This window comes from Tribolium castaneum, chromosome 9 (genome assembly GCF_031307605.1).
Source record: "Tribolium castaneum strain GA2 chromosome 9, icTriCast1.1, whole genome shotgun sequence".
Lineage (NCBI taxonomy): Eukaryota > Metazoa > Arthropoda > Insecta > Coleoptera > Tenebrionidae > Tribolium > Tribolium castaneum.
Genome location: NC_087402.1, coordinates 3,300,840 through 3,323,606, shown reverse-complemented (window position 1 = coordinate 3,323,606; position 22,767 = coordinate 3,300,840). Strand labels below are relative to the sequence as shown.

The window sequence follows — 22,767 nt, the reverse complement described above, 5'->3', positions numbered from 1 at the left end:
ATTGTATCTTTGATTAGATGTGACCTCAAGACCATTTATTTCGAAATTGTTAATGAAAGTTTTTGTTTCCAAGAAAATAGACATTGTTCTACAATTAAGAAAATAGGAATAGCTACTACTATTATAATAAAATCAACCTTGAGAATATTAGCTAACAAAAATTTTCATTGAACCTTTCAGTAATTAATACAGGAATTTTAATTTTACAGTGATATAATAAACGAATGTCTGAGCACCGTAGCGATGGAATATTTGGACTGTCTGTCTAGATTTTGTCTAGAAATTAAATATTCTTCGATAAATGTAGACGTAAATCATTGCCTATTTTAATATAAAGGGTAAATAATTAAAACATATACACAGGTACAGTGATAGAAATTCGACTCCTTTGTTTTTTTCTCGATAAACTCTATTGTAAGAATGTGTAAAACGTAAAAATTTCCTTAAATTAGAAGGTTTTACTAAATTTCAAATCGCCCTCGTTCTATGACAATGAAATAATAACAGTCGGGGGTGAGTGATAATCCGACCAATGAAATGTCTATGACTTGACGTCATGTCTTCCCGACATATTTTGTTATTCATATTTCAACAGCAATTGTTTCTATGTTAAATAAATGCGCCAAAAGATTTTTTTCTATGAGCTCTAGTTTTTGAAATACATCAGAAAGCCCTGATGTTTGTGGTGTTGCATAGTTTGATTTTTTGTGCGCAGCGTACTGATTAATTTTTATTAATAAAACTGCGTATCATGTTTTAGAACAAAATTTATTTCTGAATGTAAAAATACATATAAATGGTAAATAAGATAGTTGTAATAAAAAACTGAGAGAGAAAATAAAACAATCAAGATCATATATTTAGGGCATATGTTTAAACGCATATTTCTTCTGTAAAGGTTGACACAAAGCTAGGACTTCCACTTTCAGCTTCTTCACCTCTTTTTCGTCATCCACATCCAGGTCTTTCAATCTATTTAGCACATCGTTGCATTTATCGTAAGCATCTTTATGCGTGGCCACAAGCCCTTTGTTCTCAAAATTATACATGGCCCTAATGCAGTACTTAACCACGTAGCCCTTAACTTCAGCAAATTGCTTGAAAAGTTCGTCCTCCTTCTTGTTTTCCTCGGCCTCAACCACAACACTCTTAATATCACTGTCACTTCTGCTGCCTCTAGTATAGACAATCTTAAGATCCTTGGTCCTGTTGCTCACAGTTTCGGTGGCTTTGACGGTCAGAATCCCATTCTGGTCCACAGTCATGACCACTGTGACGCTACACTGGCCGGGAGGGGCCGGTGTAAGGTCGGTGATTTCCAAACGACCCAAAAAATAATTTTTCTTGGCGTCCAGCCGTTCACCCTCGTAGATATGGAAGGACATATTAGCTTGGTTGTTGTAAACTGTGACCCGATTTGTTGTTCGAGTGACAGGAATCGGAGTATTGCGCTTGATCATGAAGGTCATAACGTCCACAAAGTCGGCGATACCCAGCGACAAAGGGGTGACATCAGTGATTTTGATCTGGCTGATGGCTTGTGCGGGATCTTTCGATAAAAGCGCCGCTTGGATTGCCGCTCCTTCAGCCACGCATTCGTCCGGATTGATAAATTTGTTCAATATTTTCCCCCCGAAGTACGCACTGATCAACGATTGGATCTTGGGGATTCGGGTGGAGCCCCCACTTAGAATAACTTCCTTAATATCGCTCTTTTCCAAACTGACTTTCTCCAAGCAGCGAGTCACAATCTCGATGGTTTTCTGGAACAACTGCTCGGCTTTCGCCTCGAACTGGGCCCGGGTGATGGGAATGTCCACAGTGTTTTGATTTGGCACGAACGCGTTTAAAATTATGTTCGTCTCTTCAGCCTCTGAAAGTATCTTTTTCACTTCTTCGCACTCGTTGTTCAGCCTTCGCATGTTGCGGCGGTCATTTTTCGGGTTGTAGTTGTGCTGATTTATCAGCACTTGGCACACGTGTTCGACTAGTAAATTGTCGAAGTCGTGCCCCCCCAAGTGGGTCTCGCCATCAACCCCCACAATGGTAATGTCGCTGCCACTGCGCTGCAAAATGGCAACGTCGAAAGTGCCACCCCCTAGGTCATAAACCAGGGAATAACCATCGACGTTGCTCTTATTTTCGTAGTAATAACTCAAAGCAGCGGCTGTTGGTTCGTTTAGGAGTTTCAGCACCGAAAACCCGGCTGTTTGGGCCGCGGCTAAAGTCACCTCCCTTTGAGCGATATTAAAGTATGCAGGCACGGTTATCACAGCTTTGTCGACAGGGTGGCCCAGCTTGGCCTCAACGTCGCTCTTTATTTTACCCAAAATGTAGGCACACAACTCCTGAGGCGACTTTTTTAAAACTTGGTTCTTGGTTTGGACGACCACGACTGGCTCGTTGGAAATGTTGGTGACTTTGAATGGTAAATAGTTTAGATTTTTCTTAACGTAAGGGTCGTCGTACTTCCGACCAACCAGTCTTTTAATTTCTGGAAAATAGCATGTTTTGCCGTTTGGTTTAGGAATTTTTAAGTATACCGTAAATGCCGTATTCCGGTTTCGCGTCGGCCATACGTTTGGCGTATTGGCCGACGATGAAGCTGTGTTCAGTGAAGAAAACGTAAGACGGTGTCGTTCTTCCACCTTCTTTGTTCTCGAGTATTTTTAATTTGTTGTTGAGGTGCACGCAAACACATGAGTTGGTGGTTCCTAAGTCTATTCCTATCACTGTTTCACTCATTGTGAATTTTTTTGAGTCCTGCAATCAAAGCAAACAATGCTAATCGGCTTCGCTTCCATAAAAAATACAGGTGACTCGAAATTGGCGAGTTTCGGGTTCAGAGCATTGTAGAGAATCGCTTCAGTAGTCCAAATATAGAAAAAAAACTCGGGGATTCCCCTCAGATACACTGGTTTGAAGATAACTCTTTAAGCTGTGTTTTTTTCAAAGACACGTTAAAGTTTTAGTGTTTGTAGTTATTTATGGTGTAGATGATAGAGAATAATAATAACAATTTCTCAAGACATTATAGCTTTATTTTGGAGTTAAAAATCTTTTTTTTTAATTTGCCGTTACTTTTTTTTAGATTTTTTCATTTCAGAATAAAGCTATTTTTTTGGGATATTGTTTTATATTGTTTTATTTGGACTACTAAAGAGTGATGAACTCGGAATTAGCCAATTTTGAGACACCTGTACAGCTAAGTAGGTAAAAAGCTCGTTCCGGCATGAATTATCAACAGGAGATTAATTATTTAAATTTAAAAAAATCCACTACTTCAGCTTGCAGAGTTAAATAATAAGTTATAAGGCTTTTAAAATTTCAGGGCTGCATTGTAGTTTATAAATCCTCAGAGCTTAGTCATAGATTAATTATTCTATGATTATAACCTATGAATAGTCGAGCAGTAGTTTTCGTTTAAGGGTTTAAAATCAACAAAGAGAAAGTTAAATAAAAGGAAAAAAAAGTTATTTTCAAAAAATTGCATTTATCACAAAGAAATTGTCACACATACCTTTTTTCAACGAATAACTTTTAGCTTACTGCACAAAAACAAGGAAAGTACGTTTATTATCTTATCTTTAAAATAAACGGCGTGAAAGTGAACTATTATAAAATAATCCAAACGTGAAAATTAAATGAATATTATCAAAAAATGTACAAAGGATGATTGGGAAACAAGATTTTGGTCAATTGACAGCTCTAACCTTGACAGAAATAGATAAAAAGGGTATTTACTGTGATAATTTAGGAAGTCTCCAACAATTATTTTGCTTAATTGCAGTCTGCGTGAGCAATTCTTACCGGTTGTAAGGTCTTAAAACTTAAAATGATTATTTGTGATGAATTACTTCATGTTGGTACAAGTGTGCTTTACGAAATTGGGTAATTCCCCCATAGTGACATTGACAAGGACTAGGTTGGGGTTCAGGGATTTCTTTGCGAAATAACAACAACACGCAAAATAGAAAAGTCTTATTTAATGGAGAATAAAACCAGTACAGTCACTAAACGATGGTTTTTCTTATTAAGTAATCTCGTGGCAAATTATAAAACAATACAAAAAGAGGCGTTCTTATTTACACAAAATGTGACCACTGTGAACAATTAAAACATAAATTAAGACAGATTTTCATGAATTGGTATTTTCTCCATTATCAGAGGCATAGTTATTGGAAGTTCCATTGACGGCGAACGATGTCCCCAGCCCGTACAGATGTCCCGAAAATTTTGAATCATCAATCGTATCCTCAAAAAACATTTCCTTCATTTTAAAAAACGCCATTCCAGTTAACAGCGAATCAGATCCAGCTTGATGTTGTGGACCCACTCGTTCTAAATCTAACTGTTCTGCGACTTCTTGCAGCCCCCCTTTCAAGTTTTTACACGATTTCATCAAATACTAAAAAAAAACATTATTTTTTTAACAAAACAACTTGATCAGCTCGTACCTTTACGTCATAAATGGCGGGGAAATACAGCTTAAGCAACTCAAAAAACTCGTTTTCGTCTTGAGGCAAATGGTTGTCGGTTAGAAGTTTTATTAAATAACCGAAGTCGTAGCCCGAATGAAACGACAGCCATTTGATATTGTCCATAAGGACGATGCCCGACGTCATGAGCAGTTCGGCAAAATCTAAAGGTTCAATTCCCTCGTCTTCGTGTTTTTTGAACTGGATCCCGGAATTTGTTAACAAATCGATGCTGTCTTGGGCGTACATATCTTCCCTAAAATTCGGTTTGAATTCCGACTAGGCTGGAATTTCCCACTTACTGTAAATTAAATTTAAAATTGAACTGCCACGTTGTGTATGCGCCCCCGGGCGTTTTGCCATTGTCGTCTAGAAACGTGAGCCCCAGTTGTATAATCCGCAGCAAATCGACGTTACATCTCAGCATTTGGTACTGGTAATCCGCTGAGCTCTTAAATTCGCCGATGGGTCGGGCCACCACGCCGGGAAATTCCGTGTCCATGGCCACATAATGGTACTTCTGTACAATCTAAACTGGCGGTTAGCGCGACTCCAGGAACTTACAAACTTACTTGTCTTATTGTTCTAAATTCCTCTTCCAAATTGTGAGCCCAGACGTCCCGAATGCCGCACTCCTCGTTGCTTGAGTGGTTAATGCACCCCACAGCCGCTGGCATTGCTCTTTAGTACGGTAACAGCGGGCCCTTCTTGAAAAAAGAAAAATTCTAACCTCACTTGCCAGTTTTGGCGCAAAACGCCCGACTTTGTTTTGCTCGCCGGAGTTTTACCTTAATCGAGTATTAACAAAGTGTTCTACAGTTTTGTGAATTTCATATCTAATTCGACTTTTCCAACATGCTTTTGTCGAGTTGTTTTCATCCAAATAATCAAAATCGATGACGTTGTGGGCAATACAGGCACCTAATTTGCCGGCATTACATTCTTTGTCCGTGAGTTCTCCAGAATTTAAAAAATTGCTACAAAACGGCAACAATTAAAATTCTTGAATTTACGCCTAAATTGAACGTAAAATATTCACCCGGTAAATTGAGGTTTAAGAAATAATGGCAATAATCACAATGGTAATTTTTGGATTTCGAATTTGGAAAGCTGCCGAAATTTAAATTCTTGAGTGAACAATTTCCAAAAAATGTTAATAATCGTTTCTAGTTTGTGTATTAGTAGTTATTAGTGTGTTGCCAGAGGTGTACGTCGTGTGATTTATTTACTTAATTTCAATTTATTTCGTTCAATTAATCTATAAATCAATTATTTCATCGTCTGCATCGTCTTCACGCATATATTGTTCCTTAAAAAAGCTCTGATAGGCATGTTTCTGTGCTGCCGTCGCAGGAAGATAATGTCCACCCGGATGCTTGACTATTTTTGGTTCTAAAAAAGCCTCACTCAATGCTTCACTCATTTCTGTAACAATTTTTTTTAATTTTTTTTACACAATTTGTAGCAATTTAGTTACCAGTAGGAATGATTTTATCACTTTCTCCAAACACGTGCAGACTTGGCAGTGTAATAGTTTCGTTAAAGTACTTTAAATGGGGCAAACAACCCGACTTGAATCCAGACGACATAATGGCAAAATTAAACTTACACTTTGTTACTGAAAATTACAAATCAGTTACACGTTTTAATGTTATGTAAGGTACAAACAGTGTCTTTGCTGCAAATCGCATAAAAGCCCCACAAAACAAGCCCCTTGGGAGAAGCCCAGAATTCCGTCAAAGGGGCCTTCTTTCGCGAAGACCTCCTCTACAAACCTGACACTGTCTTCAAACCCGATGGCGGGCCCCCCTTTTCGTATCCCTCTGAACGTGTGGTCGTCCCTATTGAAAAACCACCCATATTGTTCTAAAATTGAATAAATAAGTGATACGTAGGGTTGAAAATGCACCAACCCTCATCTTGACTTTGGCCAATATTGATATCGTCCGTTTGGCTAAGGTCATCAATTAATGTTACTTTATGGGGGGCAGTAATGTACGTGAATTCGGCCCATTTGTGTACCATTTTTCTAAAAGACCCAGTTTTTTGTTTGAATGTGTCGGCGTTTTGCCGATATCCATGAATCGCCAAGATTTTTAATTTTGGTTTTGTGTTGGTCTGCGAGCATTTGCACGTTTTATTCTCCACTGAATCACTCATACTTTTCTGGAAATGAACCAAATGAGACCCGGGGTTTGAGGTTACGTCAATAACCATAAGAAAATTCGTTTCGGAAGGGGACAACGTGCTGAACAGGCACTTTATTATCTTAAGACTATTCATGTGATTCTCTTATTTGATTGTGTAATATTTGTGAATTATATTGCATTTCGAGCGTAAGGGAATTCCCGGATCCAATAATTCAAGAATTTTTACAAGATTGAAATACACTTATGCAACTTAAAAAACACTCCATGTGTATTTTTGGTTGCAGTCCAAAGTTCTACAAAAAAACACATTTTTTTAATGCAAATTTAACCGCAAATGATAATTTTTGGAATCCAATAAAGGGAGTCTAGATCGTAAGCTTATGAAGATCAAACCAAAAAAAGGTGAAAACGGTTTTTTGTTTAGTTTTCCTAATGGAAGAAAGAAAAGGTCGTTTCTGATGTTAATTTTTATTACGATTACAACAAACAACCAGTTTTGGGGTACAAACGTATGAGAAATGATGGATGTGCCCGAAGTATCACAGCTTAAAGCCAAAAATACCAATCTAAAAAACTACAACTAGAAAATGAACTAAAAAAAGTTTATTGTCACAACAGGTTCAAGATTCAACTGTGTTAATTAATTGTTTTAAGATTGTTTTCGGAGTGACTACATTCAACATATAAATAGAATCTGAATAGATAAATATCAACGGTATTATATTTCAAACCAGCATAAAGGCTATTTATCACATTTATGGAAGTAGACACTTTGAAAGTGTGTATTTTTACGCACAATACCGGAAACAGTTGAAATAACGGTTGAGTATAGCCCATCGAAAAAAAGTCTTATCCAGCTGACATTAAGCTATTGAATTTCGTTCTTAAAATACGTATATTTTTTTTGATAGGCTTGATAACAATCAATAATATTACATATGGATTGATAAATACAACAAACAAGAGGATGATTATTTTCGAAGGGTATGCCACATGGCGACGGGTTTTCTTAGGGCAGTTAACATTTGGTTCCAATGATTCAGCGATCTGCCCGTAGCTTGAGCGCCCACTATTACATGACCTATGGCGTAGGCTTTTGCTGTGGGGTTCGGAGGGGCCTCGGCCACAGTCAGACGCAACTGGATTGTCTGGAAAAGGACACCCATTTCTCTTTTTAATACAAAAAAAATTGTAGAGAAGTAAATTTCCCCTAAAAAAATCCGCGTAACCACATCTCTATCGTCAAGGGTTTAGGTCTCAAAGCCGCTGAAGCCACGGATTTGTTTCAATTTACCAGTGGTCAAGTAATGCTCTATCTGCTTGTGTTTTTTACGTGTTATTTTTGTTTATTTATTCTATTTTTAATTTTAAATTATTTTGTTAAATTTTTACAAGAAATTTAATTAATTAAAAGTGCATATTTTGACCGAAGTTGTGTTGAAGTGAGTGATTTTGTGTGAAGTGACGGGTGAAGAACATTGATATGGCTGAAAGCCTCTCGATCAGACATCAGGATAATTGCCCAGCTTTCCTTCAAAACCTGAATTCGAGCACAAAACGCAAAATAATTGATATCAATGACCAATTACGCGCCGCAGTCGCAATCAATACCACCGCCACTGCCGCTGCACAAAATCAGCAGGAAAATACATCAAGTATAGTTACCGATAAGGTGTGAGCAGGTACACTAAACATCATAGACTCGTTAAAAATTGGGCTTCTTTCGGCTTTCTTCGTCGACGTTTTTTTCTTGTTGATTTTTTTGCTTTGTTGCATTAGGTAAACCTGTAAAAAAGCAACTCCCAGTCCTAGCCCCAAACTCCCACTTTACTTACTTTAACAAAAGAATCACCAGGCGAGTCGTTTTGAAACTTTAAGTTCCTCGCCTTGACTACAACAACTGTCAGTCTCTCAGCAGTGGGTAAATAGCTGAGCGAAAACATTATTTCGCCAAACTCCGTCCCTTTCTGCGATAATTAATTCAATCAAGAATGCATTAGCCGGTAACCGGGTATTTACCTGGCCCGTGTCGGTAAGGGTGACCCATGTGGTGACCGGCTGTCGCAAACTTATGTCCCCCAGACGAATCTCGCCTTCGCCGATCAATGTGTGCGACAATAAATCGGTGCAATATACGTGGAAACAAAGCGATCGCTGCGATTGTTCCCGCGGATTCAGCGAAAAAAGGAAACGCTCCTTGTAACTGGGACTGTTTGAGCCGCGGTAAACCCTCGTCTGGATTGTCGCCTCCTTGTCTGGAAGGAGGAACACGCGGACGTAGGAATCCGACACGTTCTCGGTGCGGTTTGGACCGATCAACTCTTTGGCTTCCAGGACGTTCACCACCAAGTCGCAACATTCGCTTCAAACCACAGTTCACAAATTAAACGGGCGGTGTTACGGTTTCACTGCTTTTTGTTGTTGTTTTTAAGAAATTGAGGAGTGCAGACAGCAAAATAATAAAATGAAAAAATCACACACAGGTGTTTTATTTAAATCCCCTTGCTCTCTTTTTTACTCATTTTATTTATTAAAATTTAGGAACTTAAACTCCCACTACAGGAAAAATAAAAACATAATTTTACCAAAACAAGCAAACAACTCGAAGTACCTTTTGCCAAAAACATAAAATTATCTATTACACAAAAAAGCTATAAATAACTTGTTAACTGTTGCACCTAAATATTGCTGTTGCAAAATTAGTTAGTTTTTCTGTACTCACTGTATGGAAGTACATACTACAGTAAAACTTCCCATAATGGACATCTCCGAATAACGGACACCTCTTTACAACGGACGTTTTTGTATAAACGCAACAAAACCTATAATAAAGTTTACACCTCTCCACAACGGTTAATTAAAAATTCCCCATCGGTGTCCGTTGTTGAGAGGTTTTACTGTAGTACTAAAATCAGGCACCTCTGCATTAGCAATATCGTTTCGTTCAATTAATATTTTTATTTTCAGTAGATTTTTATATTCAGGATTTTTTCCTGAATAAAAACATAACTCATAATTTTCCTATGAGGATGTTTGACCTAATTTGGTAAATTATTGAGTTTTGTGAGGGAATTTTGCAATATAATTGAGTTTTGCTGAAAAACTTGCGAAATGTTTGAGTGTGAACACGAACTAATTGCGAGAATCAGTCTTCATCAAAAACAAAGCGATCCACAATTTTTCCACGATTTTTGAACCCAAGTGTAATAGAAAACTTGAAATTGTTTAAGAAAACACCGGAATTCTAGTTCGTTTGGCCGACATTTGCAAAATAATCAAACACCAATTTTTTGCTCAGTTTTTATCGCCTATGATTGGTCTGCTTTACAGTTGGGAGTGCGATATCCCTCCCATGTCCAATGACAAACGCTGCAATCGTCTTGCAATTTTTTGTGCACCTGATAAACAAGTAGGAGGTGATTTTAATATTTTTATTGGTCAAATTCCTCATTCCAGGAACAAATAAAACACTAGCAAACAGGTTTAGGGCTGGTCTTTCTCACAGAACGGGATCTCGCTTTAGGTGCGAATAAAATGGTCGATTTTACGTAGGTTTTGAAATAATTAATTGTTTTTTTTGACTAAAACACACTTTTTTTAATTTATTACACGAAAACTAAGAATCCTAGAAAAGAAGGTCTTTCACACAGCTAATTAAAATCTACTAGAAAAATTATAATTATAATAATAAAAATAAATAAATTGCAATTTTAGCACCTCTACGTAAATTATTTTTTTACTTAAAAATTAAAAGACTGATTTAAAAATTTTATAAGACACAAAAATTGTTTAAAATTAAAGAAACAATGTTATATAGAACTACAGAGTGTGTATATTTTCAAAAATTAAAAGTTCAAATACTGACAAAGTAACTTTTACGCTGAAAAAATATAAACACTAAAAAAACTAAAAAATATTGACACTGAAATTCTGAAGAGCTAAGCGGCAAAAACACTGACAATTTAAAAAAAAACTATAGGACTGGAAAAGAGAAATACTACGTAATAAATTGAAACAATAGGTTCTGAATAAAAAAAAAACAATATATTCACAAGACTGAAAAGCTAAAAAACTAAAAAACTGAAATACAAAAAAAACAGATTAAAATTTTGTAGATCTACATGAAACTGAAAGAGTGATAATGAAAAAACAATGACACTGCAAAGTAAGAACATTTGATGAAATGATTTTAAACTAAATACTTACTGAAAAAATAAAAAATATCTTATAAGGTTAAAAATAACCGTAGGATAGGAGTTAAGGGAAAATAAAAAGGGTGTCAAATATTTCCATTTAAAAAAAACAAATGTATTTTGCCCTTAAATTTGCGTGTTAGTCTCCTCATGAAATGAATAATTCGCTAGAGCCAAGTTTTAAATCCCGTAAAGTTTGTCCGTGTCCAAAAGTGCGAACCTGCACAGTTTTGCCGTTTCTCAAGAATAGGAGAGTCTGAATAAGCCAACGCATATCGATTAACTCTGCACGCTGTGAGAATTCTGGGAGGGAATGTTAGAAATGGCGTGTATTCCGCGACTGAATTCCCGATGGGGAACTATTTCATACTTGAAAACCGTTTCGATTTGTTAGAAAATCTCTGCAAGAATTTAATAAAGCCCAGTCGGCAATTACTTACCTTTCGTATTCTAGTCCGATGCACAAATACCCTGTAATATTGACTTCTTCGAGATCTCCTAAGGCAACCGAAGTGTCCGAGCAGACACTATCGCAGGAGAGCGCTCGTTTCAGGGCAACCGAGACGGTTTCAGCCTCCTCCACTGGAGGTTCCACTTGTTGGGTTGTGAGATGAGACGGAGTCGAAGGGGTGGGCGGTGGGGTGATATAGACGGGAAAGGATGATTGAGAGGCTAATGTCGCCATGTTGACGGACGACACTGGTCGGGGAATTGGCGAAATCGAAGTCCTCTCAATGGAATCTTCACTGGAGATTTTTTTTGAAGCGATTAGTTTGCATTTTAACAAGTGTGGGTACCTGTTCTGCTTGCGGGTTAGGGGGGCTTCCTTGATGGTTGGCGGGGGCGATGGTGAAGGAACGGGCGCTGGGCGCAGCGGCTGTGGGGGTATGGAGGTGTCCTCCTCGTAACTGCTCCATTCACCCATAAGGCTTGTGGTGGCAAGAGTGATTTTGAAGTCTCTATCAACCGAATCGAAGCGCTTGAAACTACCTGTCGAATCTAGAATGATATCGGAGTCGGAATGCACCTGGAAATTCACCAAGAATAACGAGATTAATAGACGAGTTGAATTTACAACAATGCACTAATCCCTCTTTGTGTAGGGATTAGAATTTCCGAGTCTGAAATTGTAACCACGGGTCGAACAAACTTCCGTATTTTGCATTCACTATCTGCAAACAAGCGGCGTGTGTAAATCTGCTACAAGATAATTATCCACGAGACAATACGCTTGAATTTGTTTAATCAATTAAGGAGTAAATTCCGAACTGAATAGCTTTATTACGAATACTCCACGTGTTTTATTTATCAAGCACGTATTAATTGGACGCAACTCATTAAAACAAATTTTGCAGTTTTCGTATTTTATTTTAAACTCGTGACATTTATGCATTGCGACTTTTTCACTTACCAAGTATCCGTTGGCATTATAATGCCCTTTTGATCTAGTTAGGCCGACCTTTTCCTCTCGATTTGAACACACCCAGGCGGTAATCCACGTGAAAACGTCCAGGGAATAACAGAAAACCAAGAAGACTACCAACAGTATAATGGCCATCACTAACAAAATCAAAACGGAGATTTGCAAATTTCCCATCTGTAATAAAAAACTCCACTTAGCAATTTGTCAACGAATTATTAAATTCGGTCTAGGACAAAAAACCAGCGGAATGTTTGCTACGCATACCACATTTTATAGGGCGAAGAAGAATGTTTTAAACTTGTTCAATAATCTTACGCAATATGAAAGTAAATTACTCTCAGGAGGGAAGAATAACGACCGAGCAACTTCAAAAACAAATCACCTGTTCTAATGGTTTATGATTTAAGCAGATGGGGTTTGCGAGATGTTTTATTGGACGTGATTATTATTTTTTGTTAAGTGCTAATAAAATGCTAGGCTATTTATGCTAGGTAAAATAATCTTAATGCTAAGTGGTAATGTATGATATTTTTTGTTATAAATAAAGTACTTAATGTTTTTTTTTATCCAATAATATTACCATACCTATAATTCCTTCGCAACTTCTGCGTTAAGATCTGAGAGCAACAACAACCTTTGACCAATTTTTTTTAAAAAATAAATAATAATGCAAACCGCATTATTTTCAAAAATTACAAATGTTGAAATTTTTTAAATTTAGCGTAATGTTAGAGCGACAAAAGATTAAGTCCAAATTTTTTATAAAACATAAGACCACTGGAGAATAATTTAATTTTTTTATTTTTTTACCTTTAAAGATTGGGTTAATTTTATTATGAGCATTCAAAAAAATTAGAAGATTTTTCGGACTTGTGGAACATTTATTTGAATGTAACATCACCTTGTGTTATAAGAAAAAAATTGAAGAAGGAAACTAATTTAAATTAACAGTTGGTTTTAGTTTAGAAAAGCTGCGACAAGAAAATTATAAATATATTATTTAAATTGTTTAAATTTTTTTATTACAAAATCAAGACATCTCGAGACATTAGACATTAATTTACTCCAAGGATTATTAGCTCTTAACATATTAAAAAAATATATTTTTAAGGAGTTGTGCCTTTTATTAATTATAAATCGAATAAAATCAAAAATCTTTTTGGCAAACTGCTATATCCACTTACAACAAAAAATTTTATAACACAATAACCGCTGCTTGATGTTGACCATGGTTACTAAATAAGAATTTTTGTTTTAAATTAATCCTGAATATTGGCATTTTGGACTAAGACTACTTTGCCAAGAATTAGTTTACTCATTTTTCAGAATTGTAAGATAAAAAAACGTTTCACGAAATTCGTAACGTTATCAGATTTTACATTACTTCGGAATTTTAAAGAACTCGAGGCTATCGCCCCTTTTTCTTCAATGATAGCGTTTAATTTGTTCCTTTTCCTATTATGCTTCCAAATAATTTATAAAGCCTGCAGCAAATAATAAACATTAGACTTGTAGTTGTTTAAATACTTCCAAAAAGTAAATAAACAATAACGTTTTGGATTGACTTACCAATAATGTGTACTTCAATACAAACTAAACTAGAAAAATGGTGGATGCGCTGGGCTAACCACCACAAAACATTAATTATATCGACTCGTAAACATAAAACAGTGTTTTCAAGCTGTGTTATTTTAAATGTATAGTTTTAAATTTATCAAGAACAAATAAATTACAATAAATAGCTTATCGATTTTTGGACTAGACTGTGATTCTAATGTCCAGTCTACGATTACTTAAAAATGTAGATCAGCCACTAAAATATTTTTGTGGAATACCGATGCATAACCGGTTGTTTGAACAAAATAGCTTTTTTACCACGGATAAATTGTTAAACAATCATGCGAAAAAGGTTTCTTGTAGAGTTATTTTTTGTTTATGTTTTTTTATTTCAAATGACGATGCCACAGGTATATGCCAATCTGTCTACTTCTGTTTTTTAATAGAAACGATTTGATTGATAATTCTCTTTGTGAAACATTAAATAAATGTGGACTGGACAGAGATAACACCAACCTGTGGTACGTAGGCCTCTATTTCTCCATATCAGTCTAGAATAAGCCACAGTTTGCAATCAGGTACAGAACCTGCCCCTGCCTGTGGAGAGTTTCATCAAAATCACCCCCATTTCAGTCACACCACCCGCTCATCACGTGATCACCACACAAACAATGCACCGGCGATATCTTGCAAAAGACCCCGATTTCCACGTAGTGCGTGCGAAACGCTGGAGTAAAACCGACACATTGTAGAGGCCTCGTGAGATCGGAGATTGGCGCAGGCTCAGGGTTGGCTTTTCATTAAATGAACCTCAAACCAGCCTTTTAAAACAAGCCAATGCCCCTCACATATTCACCATTTTTTTTAAACAAGTATTGGACATTTCATCGTTTGTGAACATCAAACGACGATTTGAATCGTTCTAAAATTAGATCGCTCTCAGTTGGGTGTTTTTGTCGAAGACGTCTCTGCCAGCCGCCCCCGGATGCGGCATGCGCATTTAGCTGGCCAGGCAATAATGCAGTGTTGGAAATGTGCCCTAGGTGCTTTCATAATGCAATAGACACACAGACAGCGTTCGCAACTAGAATAAAAAGTATTCTTTGGAAAGTGGCTTAGTTGGATATTGACATATCGAATTCTGAATTTACTTCGTGTTTGAAAAAGTACAAAAGCAAACGGATGATAATGATCGCTTTAAAAGCCCCGGCCTTTGTTCTTTTAGCCGGCCCTGATTCGTGACTACTTAATACAAGTTCAATCAATATTCCAGATTGTATTCTTGATGAACTTGTTGACATTTTACGATCAAAAGGAATTTATTAAGGCTTACTGATCAAAGTGTTTCTTACGAAACCCATGACGTAATTTCGCTTATTTTTGCACGAAGGAAGAAGCACAAGGAGAAAGAAATTGGTCAGGATGCAGTAATTATAAGCGAGAGAATAAAAAAATAAATATAAAGCGAAAACTTTGTTTTTATCCATGACCAGCTGTAGCAGAAACACTTGCTATATCTGACCTTTCAACCGTAATATTAGACGTAGGACGAGTAAATTTTAAATAAAATAGCAAATTTTTCCTTAAGCCAAATGCATAAAAGTTTAACTTTTCACCACCTTTTATTTAATAATACGTCTGTATTCACGTCTATTTTATTGGTTTTCAAAAAATGTTGTCACAATCACTGTGCTTCAAACTGTATCATAATGATAAGAAACGTATAAACGGTGTTCAACATGTCCAAAATTGTGGACCGACGAATGTAAAAAAACTTAGCAGCTGTGAATTTTGGCAGATTGTTGGAAATTAGCTGCAAGAAGGACTCAAACCTACAAACGTCTTCAACAGTGTGGCATTGCACGTGCAATTTGTACGATAATGTTAAAATTTTTTCACCTTCTTGTTGTACCAGATCACACAACGTAATTAAAGTTACTGCCCCCACCTAAAATATGGAATAATAATAATAATAATAACAAAGTTGTGATAAGGTACCAAGTTCCAGGTGAGAAAACCAATATTCAGAATGATCATATCAAGTACTTCAAATCGATTGCTGTAAAATATTGTGTAGTGGACGTAATTTAAAATATGTAAGGTGGTAAACGATATTGTTAAGAATATTGGGAAACCGAATATTTCATTGTACATGTCTACCGTTTTTTTCAAAAAATGTACGATTGTCTCAGTTTGGTGCATCATATCTAGTGTATTTAGTGCACCGAATTTTTTTTTCCTTCTAAGGAAATTCAGTAACAGGAGTTTGACTCCTCTGTAACGTGACAGTAACATATTTGTTACCACATTCAGGAGGAAAGTACAGAAGAATTTTAGATACAATTGGATAATCACAATAAAGTACTGTTTGAGAAAATAATCGAGATTAGTAAGTCGGTACCAAATTATTATTTCGTGCAGGGCCAGGACCCAGTAAACGATATTCAGGAGCAAAAATCCAAAATAATAAGGGAGTTTTTCCCTTTTTGCGCTGGTCAGACTTTCTGTTGCTTTGAGATTTTCCATCAAGTGAAACCAACTTTCGGCCTTCCAGAAGTTTAAAACAACTGACGCGTAAAAATTTAAGGTGTACAAAGCAATGTCTTCCAGAAATGATATGATTATCTTTATATGAATGTACTGCAGGTAACATTTCTTGTATAGTGTTGACATAATTACGCCTACTGATATTGTGAAAAAAACGCCAAGTATATACGAACGTTGCAAAAAACCGGTATCTTTGTTCGATAATGGAGGAGTTACTCTAAGAAACTTTCCTGTGCGCAACAAAAGTTTCAACAGTTTAAAGCTCATTGTACTAGTGACAAATTCCCACAAGTATATTTTTAATATAATTCTCGATTGGGTACATCTGATAACTCTTCAATTATGTCAAGGAACATAACTCTTGTTCTATCTGATCTGGTTGCACAATTACACTTTTTATCGAAAATAACTGTTAACATACAAAATTCAGAATTCTGTAAATGTTTATAATTGAGATTTTAGTGCTTCCGAAATTGAATCAGAATGATAATGAAGGTGGAAACCGTGCCTAGCATGTTTAAAATTGTAGACCTTCCAATGTGGAAAAAATTCGCTGCGGTGAATTTTGGCAAATTCTTAATAACGAAATTTGTAAATTCTTGCATTTTGTAAACATTTCCAGTCAAACTCAATCTTATGTCATAACTCAACGATACTATTTCTTCGGCTTCCTGTTCCACAAAACTGCAGAGTAAAATCAAGACAAGTGCTCCTAACTGAAATTAAATTATTTAGAGTTGAATGAAATATTTACCAACAACTCACAAAAACCCATGTAATAATTGCCGCACAAAAAAAAATAACAAGTACGTGACTTGTTTCTTCAGAATAGTAAATAATGTGGTCGATGTAGTTAAGAATATGTACAGTTGTTAAAGCAATGATTAGGAACAATGTCCAGCCAAACATGGTGTTGTAGATGTCGACAGTTCTCTTTAACAAACACATCGTTCTTTCAATTTGGCTTGTAAGATTCAAAATTGAATTATTATTTAAATTAGGGTGTGATTTGCAATGTGCCTTTATAATCGATTTCAGTCCCTTGTACCGTGACAGTATCATGTTCGTAACCACACACAGTAAAAATATGCAATAACAATTTAAATACCATTGTAAGTATCCAACCAAGGAGACTTTCAGAAAAGTTAGTCCAAGTGACTGGGCCCAAAAAATATATTCGTACATTGCAATCGCAAAATGTGTGATGTTTGCAATGACAAATCCCAGGTAATAAGGGACTTTCCTCTGCCTTACTTTGACGAAAATTAGATTTTCGGTTGCTTTGAAACACGCTATTAATTCATTCCAGTGTTTGCGTTTCCGCAAACCGAAAACATTTAGAATGTGCAGATTTAGACTGAGCAAGAAAGTGTCTTCAACCAGCGAAACAATTTTCTTTATGAGAACAAAACCTGAATAAAAATTCTTGAAGAACAAAGCGACCATCACACCAGCAGATATAAATACAGACATCGCGTAAACGTAAAATTTATACTTGTGGATATTTTGGTTGTTTAAAGGCGGGACGATGGCTAAATATGTGGCGCCTTTTAGCAAAAGTGTCAGCAGTTTAATACTCATTGTGCTACTGAAATAGTGGTAAATTGCAGGAATTTTTCTATTAGATTTAAAACCAAGATATTTAAATGGTTCTGGGTAGGTTCATTATTTGTAATTTGTAACCGTTATATTTTTATTAGATAATCTCTCGTGTCAAGTATAAATAACGGCCCCTGAAACATGCAAGGCAATAAAAAGCTGACAGAGGGTAACGAAAACATTGTTCATACGTGTTTTATTTAGATATTTTGTTATTACATCACCAGTGAAATATTAAACTTATTATTTAAATAAATTGAGAGAAGGAATAAATAATTTTATTGTTACAGCATTTGTGAATAAATGAGACTTTATTGTTTGCGAAATTGAATGAGAATAATAATGAACGTCGAAACTGTGCTTAACATATTTAAAATAGTCGATCTTCCAATGTGGAAAAAATTTGCAGCTGTAAAACTTGGCAAATTTTTATTAACGAAGTTCGTAAACTCTTGCATTTTGTAGCCTTCTAAGTTGATTTTTCCAGCCACTCTCAGCCTGATATCGTACGTCAATAGTACAATTTCTTCGACTTCTTGTTCCACGAAGCTGCAGAGTAAAATTAAGACAAGTGCTCCTGACTGTAATTATAATAAGTACAAATAAAAAATTCTCACCCACTTACAAAAACCCATGTAATAATTGCCAAAGAAAGCAGGACGATTTGTACAGAGCCTGCTTCCACTTGTGTGTAGAAGATTATAAAATCGATGTAGTTAAGAATTTGTATTGTTGTCAGAGAAATGATCAAGAATAGCGTCCAACCAAACATGGTGTTGTAAAGATCGACGATTTTTTTCAATGAATACATTGTTTTCTCAACTTTGCTTATTAAATTTAGGAGCGAATTTTTGTTTAAGTGAGTGTGAGTTTGGGTTCTTAGTGTAGCTTTGAACCCTTTATACCGTAACAAAATCATGTTTGTAACCACACACAGTAAAAATATGCAATAAAAATTCAAATACATTTGCAAGTACCTGTTAAAGTATTTTTTTATAAAACTAAGTCCAATGGACTGTGTCCAAAAAAAATATTCGTAGACTGCAATCGAAAAATGAACAATGTTTGCAATGACAAATCCCAGGTAATACGGGACTTTCCGCTTGTTTAATTCGACTAAAACTAAATTTTCGGTGGCTTTGAAACACTCGATTAATGCACTCCATTGTTCGCGTCTACGCAAACCGAAAATATTCAAAATGTGTAGGTTTAGACTAAGCAAGAAAATGTCTTCAACTATACACACAGCTTTTTTTATAAGAACAAAATCTGCGTAAAAATCTTTGAAGAACAATGTTGCTATCACACTGCCAGATATGAATGCAGACATCGCGTAAACGTAAAATTTATACTTGTAGTTATTTTGTTTGTTTAACGGAGGGACGATGGCTAAGTATGTGCCCCCATTTAACAAAAATGTGAGCAGCTTTGCGCTCATTTTGCCACTGAAAGAGTCGCATTATTGTCCTCATTAGATAATCTCTCGTGTCAAGTATAAATAACATGCAATGCGATAACGAAAACTGCGTTTATTTAAAGAATCAAAATACAATAATCATTTAATAGGAACAGTGGGGTACATTATCCAGTGCATGTCCAGCATTGCCCACACTTCTCCTGGCACATGACTTGATCAAAAGCACTTGGGCGTCTTTCAGCTGCCGACTGGAGCTGATATTTGCATTAATCACCTTCATCACTTCGGCAATTTTCTCCTTAACATTTTTAATCGCACCATCAAGACAACCTCTATCCAGACCGCACAGAACAATGTGCTTTTCCTCCTCGTAAACTGCACTCCAGACCTGTTCGTCCAATGCTAGTTTTTGTGTGGACAAAACATTGGCGATTTCTGCACGCTGATGGTCAATGCAGCGTTGCAGATCAGCAATGTGTGATTCCCCCAGCTGGTGGATAAGGTGGTGTCTTGAACCACGACACTTGTGCGAAATCCCGTGATCTTGATTGAACTTGGTCTTCAAGTTGTTGGATTTTTGGTGAATTTCGAAATGGCCATAGTCTTGCTCAGCTTTCGCTGCTGAGTCAACTTCTTCAGATATTTTGTTGTATTCAAATGATGCAGCTTGGAGTTTATGAGTGGCCAGTTTTCGGAGTCTTTTGAGCTCAGTCTCGGCGTCTTCGACCGTAGCTGAGTTACACAACTGAAGTCGTAACGGTTTTGAAGATAATTTTGCAAAATTATGGTTAAAAAATTACCTGGATTGTGTATACGACGAAAAGGAGCAAAATTGTATTTTTCATCTTGAAGAACAGTAACAGTTTGACTCAAACCAATTATGCTGCTACCTTTTATACCCAGCTGGGCATTAATTAATTACAGTACTTAATCACGTATTTTTAATTAAGTGGAATTAGTCAATAAATTATACTTAAGCTTTTCTTATCACTCACCTCACTTGCCTTTATTTAAGATTACAATTTGGAACAAAACAATTAAAATTGATTTTTAACTAATCCAGCTAATAAAATATTACTTAACCTTAGTAATAATTTAATTAATTTGATTAAACAATTTTTAGTAAAATGAAAAATAATAAACACTTTCATAGACTTTAAAAAGTTTTATTTTTCGTTAACATTTTAATAAATACAATTCGAAACGGTCTTAAGCGCCAATTCCACGTTCAATATGCTTTGAAAAGCACAAGTTGTGATAACATCCAACTGAATTTCCACTTCGTACAAACCAACATCAATTTCAACTTGAACAACCTCATCCAAAGACTCAATTTTATCTTTAATATTTGCAATCACACCATCCAGACACAAAGTGTCCGACTGACCACACACTATCATGTTCTTTTCTTCTTCAGAAACACCTTTCCAAATTTTCTCGTTTAGTGCCGACTTCATTTCGCACATTAATTTCAAAGTGCTAGTTGAGTGATTTTCAACACATTTCAGCAGTTCTTCAGTGTGGGTTTTTTTCAAGTGGTTTATGGCATTTTCACGTAAACCTCTACATTTGGGATTCGTTCTTTTCTCAGCTCGTGCTTTAGCTAAGAATTTTCTCGCTTTTTGGTTTATTTGTTTTTTACCCAGTTCTTTGGTCCAGAGGGCAACTGAGTCAATTTCATTTGACATTTTTGTGTGTTTTAAAGTGGCGTTTTGGAGGCGATCTTCCGTGGTTTCTCTAAGTCTAGTTAAGGCTGATTTAACTTCTTGTATTGTGGCACAATAACTAAGCTAGCAGGTACACAAAAGAAAAGTTAGAGTTATTGTAAAAAAATTAAAGACGGAAGATTACCTGAAGAGTCAACACAACCAACAGGAATATGTCTAAATTCATTCCTTGGTAGGATAAATGACTAAACAAACATCGGGTAATAACTCGCTTTTAAATAGTTACAATCAGTAGCGTAATCCCAAAATAAATCATTTACTTTGATAATGGCTTAAAAATAGTGGGAATAAAGTCAAACACAGATAATTAAGATAATTAATTTATTGTGATAAACTTAATTAATTAATAGTTACATGTAGGAATTGTACTGAAAACTTGCTCAGCATGTGCGATACTATTGCTAGCACAAGCTTTAATAACCTGGACTTGCACCTCTTTATTATGTTGACTGATGTCAAGTTCAGCATCAATCACTTTGGAAACTTCGTCAATCTTATCTTTAATATCGGCAACGGCAGCTTCAAGACACTTGCTAGATTGACCGCAAACAATAATTTGCCTCTCAGCTTCGTAAATCGCGTCCCAGACGTACTTTTGCAAACCCTGTCTTTGCTCTGACAAAACGTTAACACTCTGACGTCCCTGTTGATCAACGCAGCGAATTAAATCTTCGATATTTGAGTTTTTCGTGTGTTCGTAGATGTGTTTCCGTGAGCCTCGACATCTGTATATTAAAGCTTTGTCTGCTTGAAGCTTAGCGTTGTATTTGTCTGTTTTCTTTTCAATTTCCATTCTTCCGTATTGTTTAGCGGCAAGAGCGGTTGCATCAATATCATTTGACATTCTTGTCTGGTTTAAAAACGCCGTTTCTAATTTATTTGAGGTTTTCTCTCGAAGGAATTTTAATTGCGTTTCTGCGTCTTCTACCGTTGCAGAAATGCAAGACTGGAAGGAACAACGCAAAAATTGTATTTCGCTAAATATAAGAAATAAATACCTGAATTCCTATCGAAAGGCAAAGTAGTAAAGAAATGTTCTTCATGTTGCTGGTCGTAGTAACGGCTCAATATTGATTTGGGAAATTATTTTGGCAATTACTTTTATAGCTGCGGTTCGTAATGCCATTAATTAGAAAGATTTCGAAATTTGATTTGATATCATTCACGAAAACTTATTTGTTTGAAATAATTGTTCGGAAATTAAGTTAATCCTCTGAAAATTAATTAACTAATAATAATTAATTTGCTATCAGTTAAGCCTCTTATAAATCAGGTTCATAAAAGTGTCATTAAATTAATTGAAATCAAATTCAACCAATCAGATACTTCTTTAAACCGATAATCAGTTTTATTCGCTTATGCCATAATTAATCTGAAAACAATTTACATGATGGTTTTTATTTCTGCTATAACAAAAATAAGCCTCCAGACACTTGAAAACTTAAATTAGACCGGCAAATTAATAAATTAGGCAGAGTATTTTTTTTAGAGCCTACATTAGAAAGTTTTTAACTTTTAAAATAAATTGAACTTTAAAATTTTGTATACAATCTAAGCCGATCATTCTGAGTTTAGCTCATTTATTTTTAAAATGACTGAGCTTCTGGAACTACAAAACATTGGGCCCAAGTTTGAAATTTTAAATAGTAACCACATATTTTTATTGCATATTTGAA

At 35.7% G+C, this 22,767-nt stretch overlaps 5 protein-coding genes, 1 long non-coding RNA gene and 1 other non-coding gene across 9 annotated transcripts; 1 reads left to right on the top strand and 6 right to left on the bottom strand.

Annotated features, from left to right (window-relative positions):
• Positions 1–749: 749 nt before the first annotated feature.
• LOC664101 (heat shock 70 kDa protein) lies at positions 750–3,676 on the bottom strand. The gene is made up of 3 exons (XM_970117.4): positions 3,521–3,676; positions 2,544–2,763; positions 750–2,494 (listed from the first exon to the last, which is right to left on the bottom strand). Exons 2-3 carry the CDS (start codon positions 2,743–2,745, stop codon positions 861–863), a joined length of 1,836 nt encoding a protein of 611 aa, XP_975210.1. The 5' UTR covers positions 2,746–2,763; positions 3,521–3,676; the 3' UTR covers positions 750–860.
• LOC135267187 (uncharacterized) lies at positions 3,602–4,326 on the top strand. Its single transcript, XR_010335546.1, has 2 exons — positions 3,602–3,736; positions 3,791–4,326. It is a non-coding gene; the product is annotated as an uncharacterized LOC135267187 (long non-coding RNA).
• Positions 3,969–5,425, bottom strand: Pop2. 2 transcript variants are annotated; one of them, XM_970109.4, is made up of 5 exons: positions 5,267–5,425; positions 5,051–5,182; positions 4,781–5,007; positions 4,458–4,734; positions 3,969–4,408 (listed from the first exon to the last, which is right to left on the bottom strand). In XM_970109.4, exons 2-5 carry the CDS (start codon positions 5,153–5,155, stop codon positions 4,139–4,141), a joined length of 879 nt encoding a protein of 292 aa, XP_975202.1. In that variant the 5' UTR covers positions 5,156–5,182; positions 5,267–5,425; the 3' UTR covers positions 3,969–4,138. The 2 variants fall into 2 exon arrangements, with proteins under 2 accessions (XP_975202.1, XP_008191921.1); XM_008193699.3 differs by having other exon boundaries at positions 5,051–5,185; positions 5,267–5,423.
• Positions 5,426–5,698: 273 nt separating this feature from the next.
• Positions 5,699–6,839, bottom strand: LOC664083 (uncharacterized protein). 2 transcript variants are annotated; one of them, XM_015979459.2, is made up of 5 exons: positions 6,693–6,839; positions 6,392–6,644; positions 6,147–6,344; positions 5,956–6,096; positions 5,699–5,903 (listed from the first exon to the last, which is right to left on the bottom strand). In XM_015979459.2, the coding sequence occupies exons 1-5, from the start codon at positions 6,759–6,761 to the stop codon at positions 5,737–5,739; spliced, it is 828 nt and encodes a 275-aa protein (XP_015834945.1). In that variant the 5' UTR covers positions 6,762–6,839; the 3' UTR covers positions 5,699–5,736. The 2 variants fall into 2 exon arrangements, with proteins under 2 accessions (XP_015834945.1, XP_008191920.1); XM_008193698.3 differs by having other exon boundaries at positions 6,392–6,837.
• Positions 6,840–7,080: 241 nt separating this feature from the next.
• Positions 7,081–14,742, bottom strand: Syt12 (Synaptotagmin 12). The gene is made up of 8 exons (XM_008193697.3): positions 14,318–14,742; positions 12,233–12,418; positions 11,619–11,848; positions 11,262–11,567; positions 8,648–8,990; positions 8,464–8,595; positions 8,294–8,413; positions 7,081–7,776 (listed from the first exon to the last, which is right to left on the bottom strand). The coding sequence occupies exons 2-8, from the start codon at positions 12,416–12,418 to the stop codon at positions 7,600–7,602; spliced, it is 1,494 nt and encodes a 497-aa protein (XP_008191919.1). The 5' UTR covers positions 14,318–14,742; the 3' UTR covers positions 7,081–7,599.
• A 4,718-nt stretch (positions 14,743–19,460) lies between these two features.
• On the bottom strand, positions 19,461–20,305 carry LOC664065 (uncharacterized). Its single transcript, XM_971379.4, has 2 exons — positions 20,165–20,305; positions 19,461–20,109 (listed from the first exon to the last, which is right to left on the bottom strand). Exons 1-2 carry the CDS (start codon positions 20,207–20,209, stop codon positions 19,507–19,509), a joined length of 648 nt encoding a protein of 215 aa, XP_976472.1. The 5' UTR covers positions 20,210–20,305; the 3' UTR covers positions 19,461–19,506.
• Positions 20,306–21,397: 1,092 nt separating this feature from the next.
• LOC664046 (hypothetical protein) lies at positions 21,398–22,298 on the bottom strand. The gene is made up of 2 exons (XR_010335492.1): positions 22,090–22,298; positions 21,398–22,037 (listed from the first exon to the last, which is right to left on the bottom strand). It is a non-coding gene; the product is annotated as a hypothetical protein (transcript).
• Between the last annotated feature and the right edge of the window lie 469 nt (positions 22,299–22,767).

Bases quoted from the DNA above. Each gene is read 5' to 3' on its own strand.
- LOC664101 (XM_970117.4), bottom strand. From the start codon at position 2,745: ATGAGTGAAACAGTGATAGGAATAGACTTAGGAACCACCAACTCATGT. The intron at 2,495-2,543 runs GTATACTTAAAA...GCTATTTTCCAG, and splicing joins ACCGGAATACGGCATTTACG to AAATTAAAAGACTGGTTGGT.
- Pop2 (XM_970109.4), bottom strand. From the start codon at position 5,155: ATGCCAGCGGCTGTGGGGTGCATTAACCACTCAAGCAACGAGGAGTGC. The intron at 5,008-5,050 runs GTAAGTTTGTAA...CCGCCAGTTTAG, and splicing joins AATTTAGAACAATAAGACAA to ATTGTACAGAAGTACCATTA. The intron at 4,735-4,780 runs GTAAGTGGGAAA...ACCGAATTTTAG, and splicing joins AATTTTAAATTTAATTTACA to GGAAGATATGTACGCCCAAG.
- LOC664083 (XM_008193698.3), bottom strand. From the start codon at position 6,761: ATGAATAGTCTTAAGATAATAAAGTGCCTGTTCAGCACGTTGTCCCCT. The intron at 6,345-6,391 runs GTTGGTGCATTT...ATTCAATTTTAG, and splicing joins TGGCCAAAGTCAAGATGAGG to AACAATATGGGTGGTTTTTC. The intron at 5,904-5,955 runs GTAACTAAATTG...AAATTGTTACAG, and splicing joins TGATAAAATCATTCCTACTG to AAATGAGTGAAGCATTGAGT.
- Syt12 (XM_008193697.3), bottom strand. From the start codon at position 12,418: ATGGGAAATTTGCAAATCTCCGTTTTGATTTTGTTAGTGATGGCCATT. The intron at 11,849-12,232 runs GTAAGTGAAAAA...GTGAATTTCCAG, and splicing joins ATAATGCCAACGGATACTTG to GTGCATTCCGACTCCGATAT. The intron at 8,596-8,647 runs GTAAATACCCGG...TAATTATCGCAG, and splicing joins CCCTTACCGACACGGGCCAG to AAAGGGACGGAGTTTGGCGA.
- LOC664065 (XM_971379.4), bottom strand. From the start codon at position 20,209: ATGAAAAATACAATTTTGCTCCTTTTCGTCGTATACACAATCCAG. The intron at 20,110-20,164 runs GTAATTTTTTAA...TTACGACTTCAG, and splicing joins TCGTCGTATACACAATCCAG to TTGTGTAACTCAGCTACGGT.